We start from the raw sequence: 15,602 nt of genomic DNA on the forward strand, positions 1-15,602 counted from the left end.
CGCAGAGAGACACTCACACCTGACCTCCAATTTCTGATTCACTTTCGTTTGATGGTCTATTCTTGGGGAGCGTTATCTAAAAATGAAAAAAAAATGTATAAAATATAGAAATATAAAAAAAAAAACACAGGGAAGGGGAAAACACAAAGAATCCAACAGATTCAGCGTGCTGAGCTGGGCTGAGCCGGTTGCGGCGCGTGAGTGGGGGGCACTGCGCGTGCTCGTGCACCAGCGCGCGCACGTACGTGCACGCGTCTTAAGGAGCGATCGGCGTCTTCGGTCGCGGCGTGACCATTGTCTGCGCTGAATGGCGCCCGCATTAGCATGACAATGCGACAGCACGCATAGCGGCTTAGCCGGATCATTAGGGGCTATATATTTATGTATACTTTCTCATTTCGCTCGCCGGGACACATTCAAATGCTGATGAGGTCAGGTGGGCCACTGCCCGGTGCCCCAGTCCAACACGGGACCGCCTCCCCCACCCCCACCCCCACCCCCACCCCCACGCACCATCAGTGCTCGCACTCGCTGCTTAGCCACATTCTTGCTAGACGAGCAGTTTAGCGAACACTGGGAATCACGGCGAGGGGGATTCATTTGCAGACGGAACTGGCGCTGCGACGATGAGTGGAAGAGTAAAAAATAAAACTAAAAAGGGCTTGGGTTAGTGGGTAAAGTGTCTCAAGGTGTGTTTTGAGGCATGAAAGCAGAGTAAAGCTGAGGTGGCTTTGGGAGCCCACATGCAGGTTGCCTCGAGGATTTTACTGCAGTTCAATCCGTCTGATTGGATAATTAGACGATGATGTACAAATATCGGAATAAAGTCGATATATACGTCAGAATAAAAAAAAAAATCTGTTTCCTGAAAAAACACAAATCGAAGGGCATCACAAAAAGCATTTTGTTGAATGACATACACCCTCCAAACATTTAAACCTAAAACACAAACCCTTTTTACTTTTGGTTCAAATATTGTGTGTTCATTGAATAACCAGGAGGAACAGCAGATACACAAAAGAGAAACACGGCTCAAAGGCCGGTGCTGTTTCAAAAAGCTCACAACAGCAACGCACAACAAACAAGGGCTTGGGGAAGCCCCACCAAAGTGTTTAGAGTCTCCGCGGGAGACGGCATGAAGCTGTAATGGCCGCCAGCCTCTGGGTGCACCGGAGCCCCTCTCTAATTCATCCTCTATGATAGTTGTTCGGATCAAGGCCAAAGCTTCACTGATTCCTCCGCAGGCTTCATAACACACAAGGAAAGAGTGTAATTGTTGGACTACAGCAGGCGGCTTCTGTTTCTTAATGGTGCGCGTGCTCATTAGAAACACTTACGGGCCGAAGTTTGATACACAGTGTGTGTGTGTGTGTGTGTGTGTGTGTGTGTGTGTGTGTGTGTGTGTGTGTGTGTGTGTGTGTGTGTGTGTGTGTGTGTGGACCGTCACCAGTGGGTGGAAATACACACCAAACAAAAATCAAGGCCCCGTATCAACAGTCCTTCCCCTCTCCCACTCACTGGTTTGTTAGTAAAAAGCCCCCCACCGAAACAGACACCAGAAACAAAACACACAACGTGCGCACACACACACACACACACACACACACACACACACACACACACACACACACACACACACACACACACACACACACACACACACACACACACACCACAGGCCTACTACAGCATGATTCATAATATATTTCATAAATACTTTATGAACTCTGCCGCCATACTTAAACCAGTCTGGGTTAAAAAGGAAGGGGGTGAAAGGGAGACAGAAAACAGTGTCACCTATTCTGGTTGCTGCTTGTCAGCGCATCACTAGAGACTGGGTGTCACCTGTCACTTCGAGTTTACACAAGATGGGATTCGGGGGGGGGGGGGGCGGGGGGCGTAGAAGAGTAGTGGGGGGGGACGATGTTGGGGTGGGGGTGGCAGTGGAATGAAGGGGATGTGGAGGGGGGAAGAGGAGGAGGAGGGGGAGGAGGAGGAGGAGGAGGAGGGGTGAGGAAAAGGAGGGATAAGGTGGAGGAGAAGGGGTGAGGGACAGGAGGTCGGGGGAGATGGGGGGGCAGAGGATTGACGGGGACGATGTGGGAGGAAGGAGTGCAGAGAGGAGGTGTGGAGGGTTGAGGAAGAGGAGGAGAAGGTAGAGGAGAGGTGAGGAGCAGGAGATGAGGGGCCGATGTGGGAGGAAAAGGGAGAGAACCAAGGAGGCGTTAAGGAGAAGTGAGGAGGAGGAGTTGGAGGAGAGGAGTTGAAACGGTGGGTTGGGGAGGAGTTGTAAAGGAGGCTGTGAAGAGGAGGGGTCGGGATAAGGAGGTGTAAAGGAGGGCTGGGGAGAAGGTGTAATTGAGGGGTGAGGAGGAGGTGTAAAGGATGGGTGAGGAGAAGGGGGTGTAATCGAGGGGGTGAGGAGAAGGAGGTGTAAAGGAGGGGAAGAGGAGGGGGGGAGAAGGAGGTGTAAAAGAGGAGGAGGAGTAAAGGAGGGATGAGAAGAAGGAGGTGTAAAGGAGGGATGAGAAGAAGGAGGTGTAAAGCCGGGCTGAGGAGGAGAAGGGGAGGGGGGGGGGGGGGGTTAGTTATCATCCCATCCCGTCTCCATGTCTTTATATCTGTACCTTATTACGCTTGGGCCCCGGCTCACCGCAGTCACTCAATCACTCGGGCCCCGGGGACAAGGCTCGGGTCCCCGGGAGGCCCTTCTCCACGCTGCCAGCCAGACGTCTGAAAACCATACTGATCGCTGTCACCCAACGTGTGCGCGCGCGTGTGTGTGTGTGTGTGTGTGTGCGTGCATGTGTGTGTGTGTGTGTGGGGGGGGGACACACGCGTAGGCCTTGGAGGGGTAGGGGCGGTGATGTTGAGGAGGAGGAGGGGGGAGTAGGGGAGAGATAAGTACGTGAGGAAACGATTGCGCTGGCAGATAAGGGCCGAATTTGCACACTGCCACACAAACCCAGCGCTGGGGGCGGCCGTCAAGGCCGTCAGCGCAGACAGGTGCTAACGCGGGCCGACAGACAGTGATGTGGCCGTTGTCTGCTGCTTCCTGATAATAGGCTGTGTGATTCCGGGGCGCCAGCCCCCTCTCTCCCCCCTCCTTTGGGCAGGGGCCACTCTTCAAGGAGGCCGGCCTTGCAAATTACCTCCGCCGACTCATAGGGCATTAGCACTCCAGCCACTCAATTGAGCCACTAGTTGGGACGCCTTTGAAACGGAGGAGGCTGATTCTAACGCAGAGACGGACACGGGATCGCTTGGAACCGGTGCCACTCTCCGATCACACTTTCTGCTGCGGTTGTTGTGGTTTTTTTGTTGTAATGTAGGACACATCTTTTCTTGGACACCGTTGATGGACAATAACGTTTTAAACTACCCAAATAGTTTAGCAGTTAGGTTTGACACCTGACAAGTTCAGGTGTCAAACCTGCTTTGCCCCAAGCGAGGATCCAAAATGGAAGCCATGACACACAATCAATCAAAAAGTTGAGCTTTGTGATCAGCGACTCTTCACCATATGCAGATCCGTTATGCAGGACAAGGTAGCGCCTGCTCAAATTATCCACAAAGAGCTGGTATGAAAGACAGGATTCCTAAACCCAAGGGGAGGATGTGTTTACATCTTTAATCTGTGCTGGGCGAAAGACGAGCAGAGAAAAAAAAGGGAAGGGAGGGCTGAGGAAATAAAGTGGAACAAAATCTCATCAGTCCTTGGAGACTAGTGGCAAACACTGCCATGTGATTGGACGATGTGTCATTCAAGGGTCGTCAAAAAAAAACAACAAGAAAGATGTAATCTTAATCTAAACTCTGAGGCAGCTTTAGCAAGGCACAATGTTCTAAGGAAGCGAGAACAGCTAAGGCGAGGCAACCTAAGACGACTTAACGCAACAAACACCGAAATGTGGGTCTGTCATGTCACTCCCATCGTGTCAATCATCATGCCGAAGGATGTGAGGGCAAAACAGAGTCAACCTCCAAAATTGATATAAACCTGCTTGCGTTCAAACACAAGAGAGATAAACAGAGCAAACACAAAGACCCAACACAGGGGTGTCTTCTCAAAAACTCCCATCTCGACGTAATCAATCAGTGATTTAAATACCACATTCAACTTTCGAAAGTATTATATAAAAAAGTTAATTATGCTATTTTGAAAATAAAAACCCTTAAAGAATGACTTTACTGAATGAAAAAAATAGACTAATGTTGTTTATTTTATGGGTCACTCATTACGAAAATCCGGGCAGTCGGCGGCGGCGGCGCTCGTGAATCCTTCGTGACCACTAGCTTGCACCGGCACCGCAGCGAGAGAAGCCTTAAATAAAGCTCCTCTTGTTTGGGCGCCAAACCAAGTTTGGCAAGGGGTGATATTGTAATACGTATCAAGATGTTAGCGTCCTTTATCCCAACAAAACTGTACCCCGCGACCCCCTTCGCACGGCGGAAGGAAAGCTTCACAAAAGAGAGAGCGACCTCCGTGGCTGACGGCCTCTCAAACCCCCGCCCCCCCCCCCCCCCCCCGCCCCCCTCCCCACCCCACCCCACCGTAATGTTTCCTTTTTCAAAATAAAAAAAGAAAGCGCTGGCAGAGACGAGACCATCAGGGCTGACCTTGAGATCCACAGTGAAGCGATTGCTTCTGGGTTTGGACGCAGAAGAGAAAGAGGCAGACGCTCACTGCTGACCCCGGCGGCCTCAGGAAGCGCCCGGATACGCGCGGCGGCTGCGAGTGTCACCCCCCCTCAACTCCACTACAAGTCAATTTATACTGGAGAGGGGAGAAGAAGAAGACGAGAGCGAGCGAAAGCCACGCTAGCCTCTCGCCCCGCGTCTCTTCGGTTGGGCCCAAACAACAGTGGGGGTTTTTTCGGCTCATCTGCATTCCTTCATTCCAATCAATCCCTCTCCCTACCTTGCTCCTCTTCAGAGTGCGGGGGCCTGCTTATTGAGAAGGGGAGCCGATCAATATCTGCCCTGACAGAAAGCTATTTGCTGCCCAATCCCCCCGAAGGTCAGCATTGACCACTTTTGAGAAAGACACATTTTAAATAATAATTTCATTAAAAATATAAATGAATACATAGAAAACCGCAGAGTGAGAAAGCCCTCTACTCTGCACCTCAGCATTACAGGTGAGTGAGACATTCCATATCTCAAGGCCGCCGGGCTCGGTTACAGCTTTTAGAGGAGCAGTTATTACCTCTGGATGGGCCGAGCAGCTTTTCGTCCAAAAAGCCTTTTATTGCCACTGATTGCAAGCCAGATACTCTACTTGACCGTGACTGTGGGTAAGGCCGCATAAGATGCCCATTAGAATGCAGAAAGAGCTTACTTATGCAGCCCTCCCCTCCGTCGCCCCTGTGTCGGTGGGTAAATAAGAGGAGACGTTTTGATGATACCTGGTCGGATGTTTTTTTACATGGAGACAGTGAGCAACTTCACCAGTGGGAATATTTAAATAAGCCATTCAGAATGGATGCTGTTCAGCGTGGGTTGCATTTTTAGAGTGAAGTACTCGCCGTTGATTAAAGTCATAAAATGGATTAATTGTTATGAGATTATGGATTGAAGTTTCATTTCAAAAGGAGACGATTCTTGATAGCAAATATGAACTTTATGGTCCACAATGTGACACCCATACTTAATCAAATGCTGAAATCTATAATGAAAACTTGGTTGTACATCCAAGATTTTTTTTCACAATTAAAAGTAAATGACGTTGTACAGGGTCGTACAATCAACAAATGAAACCTTCACCACAGCCTTAATAAAGGACTGTTAGCTGTTAGTGTTAGCTACACTTGGTATTCTCGATTGAGGAGAAAATATCATATGAAACACGGACCACAATACAAATGCAAGAGAATACAGATGATAACCCTTTTCTCACAGTGCCTTACTCACAGTGATAAACTATAAATAAACTCTTTTTCTCTTTTTTATTGAATTTTCTTAGCATTTTTTGTGTTTTGGATGGTGGTAGTGACTAACTACCTCATGTTGGTCCACACATGGACGACAATATGTTAGAAATGATTCAGAAACGTTTCCCATATTGCTGTTGTCTTTTATGTCGGGATGTGAAGATTCCTGGAGCAATATCGCCACCTGCTGCACAATTATAGCAACTGCATTTTCAGCAAAACAAGTGGAAGTGTGCATGCCATTTAAAATATTAGAATCATGTACTTTTAAAGACATGTGTGTGTATATATATATATATATATATATATATATATATATATATATAAAATATATCTTAAAGTATTAGGATGGCAAATTACAGTGGCAAAACTCAACTTGAATTATGTTATTGTGTTATGTTATTGTATTGTAATGCATAGTCAAGCTCTATATTGAATGAAACATCTAAACGGTTAACCAAGTAATGAATAAGTCAGAAGTCTCTTTGGTAGGTTACACTAAAAGGGTCGATAAAGTCAATAAAAAAAAGAAAAACTGGGTTGCATTAAGCCAAAGCACGTTGTTTGCGAGACACCAATCTGGGAGACCTCTCTAAGACATTCCTCTTATTTGTAACTTCCACCAAAAAGAAAACTAGCAAGCGAGGTAAATTAGCGCAGCGATTAGCCTCAGCAGGTGTTAATTGCCTGATAATGGAAGTGGCTAAGTGTGGGGAGAAGAAAAACTCCAAGATGAAAGGGCAGATAATGAGGAGCGCGCGGAGAGTAAAGGCAGCGCTCCCGGCGGCCCGTCCTTCCCGTGTGATGTGAATTAGCGCGACTCAGCGGCAGTCCCACAGATCGCCGACGCCCATCAACACCACTGCTCTACGGACGCGGGTGCCCGCTCCATTTCAAATGAAATAACCCCCCCCCCGTCCCCGTTCCCGTCCCCGTCTTGTTCAAAGCAATCCTCGACGTCACAGTGTTTGGATTTGTAGTACAACAGTACAACATTACCATTGAGCGTTTGTTCACTAAGATGCTCTTAGCCTGAGAGACTTACAGTGAAGTGTTTTAGGCGCATGTACATGCAGGGGATGGTACGTTCACTGGTAGGCAGGGATAGACATCAAGGAAAGATTGATTTCTATAACCACTGAATTATTGTGTGTTTGAGAAAGTGAGGCAGCCCGATGGCACATCGCTTGTGAAGTATCAAAATGTTAGTTTGAAGTAACTTAAGCAAACTTGGTAGCCTCACATATAACTAAACCAACTTTTAGCCACAAAGACTGGACTCTTCATGAAGGTTTGATAAGCGGTGGCTATAAAACCACAAACATGGTGGTTTATGAATTACTAACCAAGGCCAGGTACTAACACATAAACCCAGCCATAACACACCCCACCGCTCGTTCTCAATGGACTCCATGTTCATGATCAAAGAAGAGACAGAATCAAATGAAGTGGACACACCGCATATTGACCTTCAGAGAGACGAGAGAGAGCGAGAGAGAGACTAGACATGTGGTCAATATAGGTCATATTTTAGTTCAGGTTATTTTGCACACACATTTCTCCTGCTGCATTTCTAATGCAGTCTGGTCTACTTTCCAGTAACCAATGACAGTTTACCTTAGTTTCGAGTAACCAATGACAGTCCAGTATAGTTTTAAATGCTAAAGTTATCACAGATGCGTTATATTAGGAAACTTTAGGAACTATAAGAGATGAAGTTCTCTCCAGTAGACTCACAAATCAATCTTTAGATTCATATTTATAGCCTGATGGCAGACAAGCTCAAATCTGTGTTAATGCGTTTCACTTTCTTTAGCTTCATATTTGTTTTCACCAATCATGTCGCTGGAGGCCAGGATACATGAGCGCAATTGGCGGACACAAACTCGGCCAGCAGCAGTAAACTTAAAAATATTGTTAAGGTCAGCGTTTAGAGCAACCACTGTAGAAATACACTTAATAAAACCCCCTCCTGAAAGCTTGACCTGCTCGCATGAATTTATTTTCTGCTGTCACATAGCAAAACAGGAAACAAAGTGTAACTAAGGCCCTGGCATTCCCGGTTTCTGGCCCAGGCACTGAGCCATCTCTCCCCAGAAGTTGGATCATAACAAGAAGGGATACTGGATCCTAAGTGTATTGTGCAGTAACTAAGTAGTAGTGGTGTTTAGTGTCCAGTACTCACAAAGTCCTTCTCCAGCTTCTCCACCTCCTGCTTGTAGCTCTTCAGCCGGCTGTTGAACATGGCTCTGCTCTGGACCGGGATCTCCCGCACCTCCAAGTCCATCTGTTCCATCTACAGACGCACGCACACGCGCACACACACACACACGTGCGCCCGCACACAGTTGTGATGAGAAACTATGGAATGTGTTTCATGTATTCATTTACACACACATTGGCAAAACTTTTGCCTTTCAGGTGCCGTTGTGGTCAGTGAAGGCAAGGCTTGGATGGGGGTTGAAAGAGATGGATAAACAAGTAGCATAGGACCGCAGGTGGGATCAAACCTAGGGTCACTACGAGGTGTATTGCCTACAGGATAAGTGTGCTCGCAAGTTGAGCCACCTCGATATCTCATCTAATTTCAATCACTCCATATACACATGGGATTTGTGTATGAGACTGTGTTGAATACCTATTCCTAATAAATATTTCATTTCCAAGTGTCTACATCGCACGCAAAAACCCACGATTCAATGACGCCCTGCCGGCCAGATGATCAACACAAATATGGAAATGTGTGTTGAGACAGACGCAGAGAGACGATGACGAGACACACCCCCACGGTGAACAATAAACGCAGCTGCTATTCTTCCACCTCTAACGCTCTAACTCCGAATTCAGACAACTGAGATCCGACAACAGATTTCCGACAAGTCGGTCTGAAATCTCCCGAGATGTCGGAGTGTGTACAAAACGCCGGGCATCTCTGTCATCCTGCCACTCAGCCGAGACGGTAGGGGAGGGGGTGGGAGCGCCCGCACGGTAACGCCACGCGCGGGGCGGACGATGACGTGACGTGGGAGGGAGACTAATCAGTCGATGACATCACGAGACATCCGCAGACGCCCGTTCTGTCTCCCGTCGACGCAAGCTCACGCTTCGCCGTCTCGGGTCGCATCTGCGCACCTCAGACACGTCGGCGTGCTACGTGTCGTAGAGGGTGTCACTTAAAAGCCGATTATCGCAGAGTAATCACGCGCGTGGCGGGGAATGACGGCTGCTTAGCGCGAGGGGGTGTCATCGCATCGGTGTCGGTGGCGGGATAATACAGGTGCTGTTTGTTTTCCTGCTCTCTCCCGCTCCCTCCCTCAAATTCATTATTTAGGAAATGGGAAGAGAGAGGGGGGGTGCTGGGGGGGGGGGAAAGCGGTTGATCAAAGACGTACCAGCTCTCTGACTTCTTCGAGCTGCTTGTCGACATTTAGAACCAGCTGCGTCTTCTCCTCTGAAATCAAGCGGGAGAATACAAAGTCACTTATTGATCAGGAACACACATTCACTCCCTACACAATGTAGCGCGGGGAGGGGGGCGAGAGACGGAGACAGACAGGGAGAGAGAGAAAGAAGACAACACACAGGTAGACATCTGAGGATATATTTACACACTCTCTCTCTTGTCTGTTGTTTTGTTAGCATGTGGCGATGCGCCGTGCTGGAGCAGAAAGACACCTGGCCCAGATAGGAGGAGGTGTCAGGCTTACAGATTGCCAGGAGAACACTGGATCCAGCTCACAGCGGACCCTTTAGATGTCATCCTACAACATCACCTGCTGCCGCCACTCGTTAGAGGAGGAGGAGCTCGTTAGGGCGGAGAACGGGTGGTGGGCCGTCTGAGGTGGAGATGCTGACAAGCCTCCCATAGCAGAACGCCTTTAAGTATTTGTAAAAATACTGTCTGCTTTGATTATTTATTTTGTGTTTTTATGCCAACAGAGCAAATCCACAGCCTTATGTTATGCATTTATTGTCTTTTATACAACAAAACAAATGCCAATTAAAAATACCATATATTACTTGACATAGAGCATATTGACATTTGACATTACATTTTCAACCATTGTTTTACCTGAAAAGCATCAAAACACTATGAGCAAATGACTTCTACACAGACACACATAGACTTGACATGAATTGTGATAATTCATTCAAGCACAGCACATAATCCAGGCTACTTCAAGTCAACTGTACAGACACGGTGCTTCAGGAATAATGGTGCATTGAAAGAAACAAAGTCACACCAACTTTCTTTTCGAATAACTCCAGGTTGCTAATCTACTCCTGGCTTTAGCCTTAGACAACAACTTATAGATGCAGGAGAGAAAGTAGGAGCACTGGCACTTAATGAACGCACTTAATGCACATTGTATTCATTCATTGTACTTAATTGTGTAGCATGTACTTAATTGTGTAGCATATGCATCTTGTGTACCATGTACTAAATTGTGTAACATCTGCAGTAGCTAGCTATCACTGCTGTATACGGGGAATGGGTTGGCCTGGGGATTGTCAGTACTTGCACTTGGTTCTATGAACATCTTTACTGTACCGACAGCAATATATTGTTTCACTTCTTATGACAAATGTACTTATTAGTCGCTTTGGATAAAAGCGTCCGCTAAATGCCCTAAATGTAAATGTAGGAGAGAAATCCTTCTGGTCTTTTTGTTTTGCAGCTTCAACACAAAACAACCAGTATTTAGAATCTATAGCTTAGAATAATACAACCACTTTTTATGATGAGTGAAACAAATAATCTTAAACACAGGCTTTCAGCTTAATTAGGTACAACCATTACGTTTTCCAAGCCAATCAAATGCTTGGAGGCCCCACACCTCAAGATCCAATGTGAACTACACACGGTATCTGCGAAAGGGACACGAGCTACAACCAAAGCTCTTCATTTTGGAGGCTCCCAGGAGCCCCGGTGTTACTCTCAAAGACCCTCAAATGTATTTTTAAAACCGGTGTCCAAGCTCCTGGGCTACACGGTGAAGGGCCGGGGGCGATCCTCGGCCAGTGGGGGTGGAGCTCGCTCACCCCCTCACACAGCTCAGGCGGAGACTTGCGAGAGAACTGTGAAATATGCATGGTTGTTTAGGAGCAGCGTGGGCCCGGGTTCCGCAGGTGCCAGGGAGAAGGGTGAAGGAATGTGGAGAACGCGCGATCACGATAATGAAGACGGTGCTCAAACCACTGACGTTCTACCCTTTACTTGGCGTTTTGGTCGGCTAGTTGAGTGTGTACATATTTTTGTTTGTCAAGTTTTTGACTTATTTGACTTGTATTTACTTGATGCACTTGGAATTCACATTTCTTACCACGAGTGACTGATGCTAAGTATACTCCATTAATGTGCATACAACAATACTATGAATTGAACATGATTTAAAACAGTTCAAATATGAAGGTTGAGGTAGGCCGGGGCAATAAAACAATAAATTATCGTATCGTGATAGACTTGTGATCAATATCAATATAAAACATGTTCAATATATATCGATAAGAGACTGGACCACCGAACCTAGCAGCTGGGTTTGTTACAGAAACATGATTCCATACTTATTTACAATATTTTAGTGTTTTTCATTGTTGTATCGACATTGGAGTATTTATCAATGAAGGACAGTGGAAGGTCATATTAAGTGTTAAACAGAAGTGTTCAAATCCAGCATGGTAATTCCTAGTATTTTTAGGTCATTCAAATTATCAATAGTTGATCAATATGATCAAGTTATATCGTGATGTCTTTCAGCCATATCGCCCATGCCTAGGTTGAGGTATCTGGAGGTTTGCGTTGCAATGATATGGCATGCGTTTTTCAAACCTCCTCGGTTGAGTTCAAATTATTGTCATAATCATTCATTTAGACTAGACAAATATGATTGGGATCACTGTAATAAGCCCATATCAATTGAATCATCAAAATGCGTCACAGCTATAACATGGAGAGTAAAGGCCAGAAATGCCTAACTGATCCCTTGACATGAGATTGAGTGACACAGAACGCAGAAGCAAACAATGGATTGTCTGTGACTGGGATTTACATGATGTGTGTGAAAATGAGGTCACTTGTCAATTACAGTCAGTGGTTCCCCTGGGCGTGTACACACAACTGCACTAATAAACATGGACAGGTACACAGCTGAGCTCCATTCAGTGCCTCTCTCAGTGGACATCCAATCAAATTAGGCTTATTACTTGTTTATCATGATCGTATCCTTAAACATATTTACTCATTGCTTACACACATATATATATATATATATTTGTTGAATCTATTGTATATTCTATGATATATCTGGTTGCTAATGATAATGTACAGTCAAGCTGATGTCTGATCTTGATCATGCATTTGATTTACTTTCAAATATCAGGGCCTGACCACGCAGGCATTATCCCTATGTGGCAACCACATGGCTACCTGCAGGTTACATTCCAACCTGCCGCCATACGCTACATGTTATTCCCTCTCCCTTTCAAACCACTTTCCCGGCAATCTTCACTGTCAGGGCACAAAGCCAGGCACAAAGCCCCAAATAAATATAAACATTAATAAAAAGAAGGCAGTCCTTAACTTGCTAGTAACTGGGAGGATAAACATTACTAGCCTTAGACTACAGGTAATTAGTACTACTGAAACATTAGTTCCATGATGTGATTACTAGGAAACAAACGCATACAACGCCAAGGGTTGAATGGATTTGCTAATCACTTAAGAACAGCCTTAAAAGTAGAAACAAAGTGACACAAACTAGGATCCATGTTTTGTTTTTCTAGGTTGATCTTTAAGAAAGCCTGAGGGCCGCAATGTCATCCAAATTAAATTTAAATGCATATGGAGCCAGAGTGTACAAAATTTATTTCTCCTTGTATGTATCTATTGACAATGTGTACAGCCTCAAAGAGCTGGGCAGGTCTACATGAACATTAGGGCAACATGGCCCCGGGCCAAACACCTACTTACATCCCGCTCTTTTCAGCCCAAGTCAGGACGACAACCTGTGTTGCTACTGTAAGCCCTCATTTATTTTACTTTCTGGCTCATAGAAAAGCATTCATTGGTTGAACTGGATAATATCTTACGGCTGGTATGATGGTATTACGACGGTCACACACACTGACTTGTTGTTCAATGATATGATATAGAAATATGTGGGGTGTAAAGATGTATAAACAGCAGCACTGAGGAAGAGAGGCAAGGGGAGATATCTTATATTTTTAAGTTGGGTTTGTTCCATTCTGATTCAAAGGACAAATTAACTGAAACTGAATAGAGGGTGTCTTGATCTTTATATTACTATCAACTCACACCACTTCATTCCTGCATTCCTTCATTATCCAAGGTCCTGTACATTTAAAGTCCCTGGTCACCCAAATCTTTCAGTTGGTTAAATTCAGATTTGTTTTAGTATTGTTGGCCTTGAGTGTGCAGAGTGAGAGCAATAACAAATGTTTTCCACACGCTTGTCTCGTACCAGATGATCGGAGGTCTCGCTGGATAAAAAGGCTGACATGTGAGTCTTTCTACAAGCATTTTAAAAAGGTATCTAGTATCCGCCTTAATAACATCCATAACTGGATGTTATTAAGGCGGGATATATACAATTAGAAGGAGTGACCTCACACCATTGACCAATGCGCTAAATAATCATAAGCCAAACCAATCACCAATCACAAACATTCACCTACTTGGCCCACACCCTTCACATATTCAAATATATTTAAAATAAGATGGCTGGTTTAGTAGATCCTAATGATCATAAGATAAACAAAGGTGTATCCCTATGTACCAGGGAACTGATAGTAGACTAAAATTGCAAAGATAAGTCCGTGACAAACGGTGTTGAAATAAAACAACTGACAAGTTGTTTTAGGTCTCTTCAGGTCTCTTCGCCAATATCATAAATAAGGGGTCCACTTTGTGCCTGTGCTTGCAATGTGTTATAAATTATATATTACTGTGTTTTTAAAATATTGTCTGAATGCTATATAAAACCACTAAGCACTAGCTTGCTCAGCGGTTAGACCCGGTTGGACCCTGTCGGGGCTTATTTCCCGATAATGACTGGTGTTCTATACATTATCCTTTACATATTATATTACTGCCTCGCCCAGTAAATCGTGGAGCAAACTCTGAAGAGCAAACATAGCCCTTTTTAAAAAGCATTTTCTCATAGTTAATAACACATTATCTTTATCAAACGTTGATGGACGACTTATAACAACATCAGCATTGAATTGATGAAATTGACCCTCATGGGATTGGAACAGAACTTGCGAAACGTTTCCTGCAAAAGTTTGCAACATCTATGTTACAGACCCTTTTCACACCAACTCTGAGCTCTGTTATTACCCTACACTTCAGACACGATTTCAGCCAATCAGAAAGATAAACTGCAACACAATGATGTGCAGAGATGGTGCCTTAGCTTTAGTTGTGTATTATTCATTAAGTTCCTCTTCCTCCATTGTATAACAAACTGTATGCCTTTGGTTTCTCAATGATTTATTTTCACGCATCGTATTTAAAATTTTAACAATACAAATTACATGGTTGCATTTCAGAACAGCAGAATAGGGGGTAAGTATTCAACTCCCAGTCGAAAGGTAATGGGTAAAAACTTCAACAGCCCCACTTTTAGGGATAATTGAGCAAGATCACCTAAACCCTACCTACTTCTAATCGTAAAGTTTCTGAATTCACTCCAAGTCTCTTTGGAGAAGAGTCTGCGTATTCAGTCAAATCAATGTTAAAATGTCTCTTTATTAGGCTTTAGTCTTAATGGTCACAACTTACTACATCTTGAATAATCTGTGCCGTTGGCATACACAGCTGTATACAACTAAGTGGTGGACCAATTTAAAGCATAAACATATTATAAATGAGAACCACTTGCAATGAACATAAATGTGTCTAATGGTCCATTTGACTCAAAGTGTAGATTCTGTGTAAGACTGCGAACACCAGTTTCTCCATGTCATCCTACACCACATCACACTGAGAGTTAGGGAAAGTGTCACCAATGTGTCAACATACCCCCACTCCCCAACCATACACCATGCATCTGTCAGGTGAGCTACCAGCACGTCAATCACGTTACGTGTTTACAGAAGATCTGTACACACACACACACACACACACACACACACACACACACACACACACACACACACACACACACACACACACACACACACACACACACACACACACACACACACACACACACACAATGCTAGCATCAGGTAGCCCTCCCAGCTGATTGGATATCGGCACTCTCTGTCTAGATAGAGAAGACAAACAACGTTCGATCAATAGAGCATTTACCTCCACTTAGTTTGGGAATTCGGCCCACTTTGTTGGTTATCTCGGCGGTGAGGGTGCCGAAGTCCTGCTCATATGCCTCAAAGTCGGACGACATGTTGAGGTATACGTTGTACAAGCAGTTGTTTCTTGTTGACAGTTAGCTCGGAGTGTGTAGCCACCTGATCCACTGGCCTGCCGCTCCCTGGTGCGCACGCGCGATGTTTTGCGTTGCAACGAATTGTGCTCGGGGAGAAACGGGATGTTTGATAGAGGTTTTCCATGAATTAAATTTAATCATATAAATAATAGGACATAAATGTACATATTAACATAAAAATAAATATTTTATGTTATTA

At 45.1% G+C, this 15,602-nt stretch overlaps 1 protein-coding gene across 1 annotated transcript in view; it reads right to left on the reverse strand.

Annotated features, from left to right (window-relative positions):
- Window positions 1-15,455, reverse strand: part of vti1a (vesicle transport through interaction with t-SNAREs 1A) — a 36,437-nt gene extending 20,982 nt beyond the window's left edge. The window contains exons 1-3 of the mRNA XM_084485957.1: window positions 15,268-15,455; window positions 9,326-9,384; window positions 8,119-8,229 (exon numbers count right to left, since the gene is read on the reverse strand). Of these exons, the coding sequence (XP_084342083.1) occupies window positions 8,119-8,229; window positions 9,326-9,384; window positions 15,268-15,361 (264 nt within the window). The 5' untranslated portion in view covers window positions 15,362-15,455. The remainder of the gene's footprint in view (window positions 1-8,118; window positions 8,230-9,325; window positions 9,385-15,267) is intronic.
- Window positions 15,456-15,602: the final 147 nt, after the last annotated feature.

This window comes from Micromesistius poutassou (assembly GCF_964030765.1).
Source record: "Micromesistius poutassou genome assembly, chromosome: 21".
Taxonomy (NCBI): Eukaryota; Metazoa; Chordata; class Actinopteri; order Gadiformes; family Gadidae; genus Micromesistius; species Micromesistius poutassou.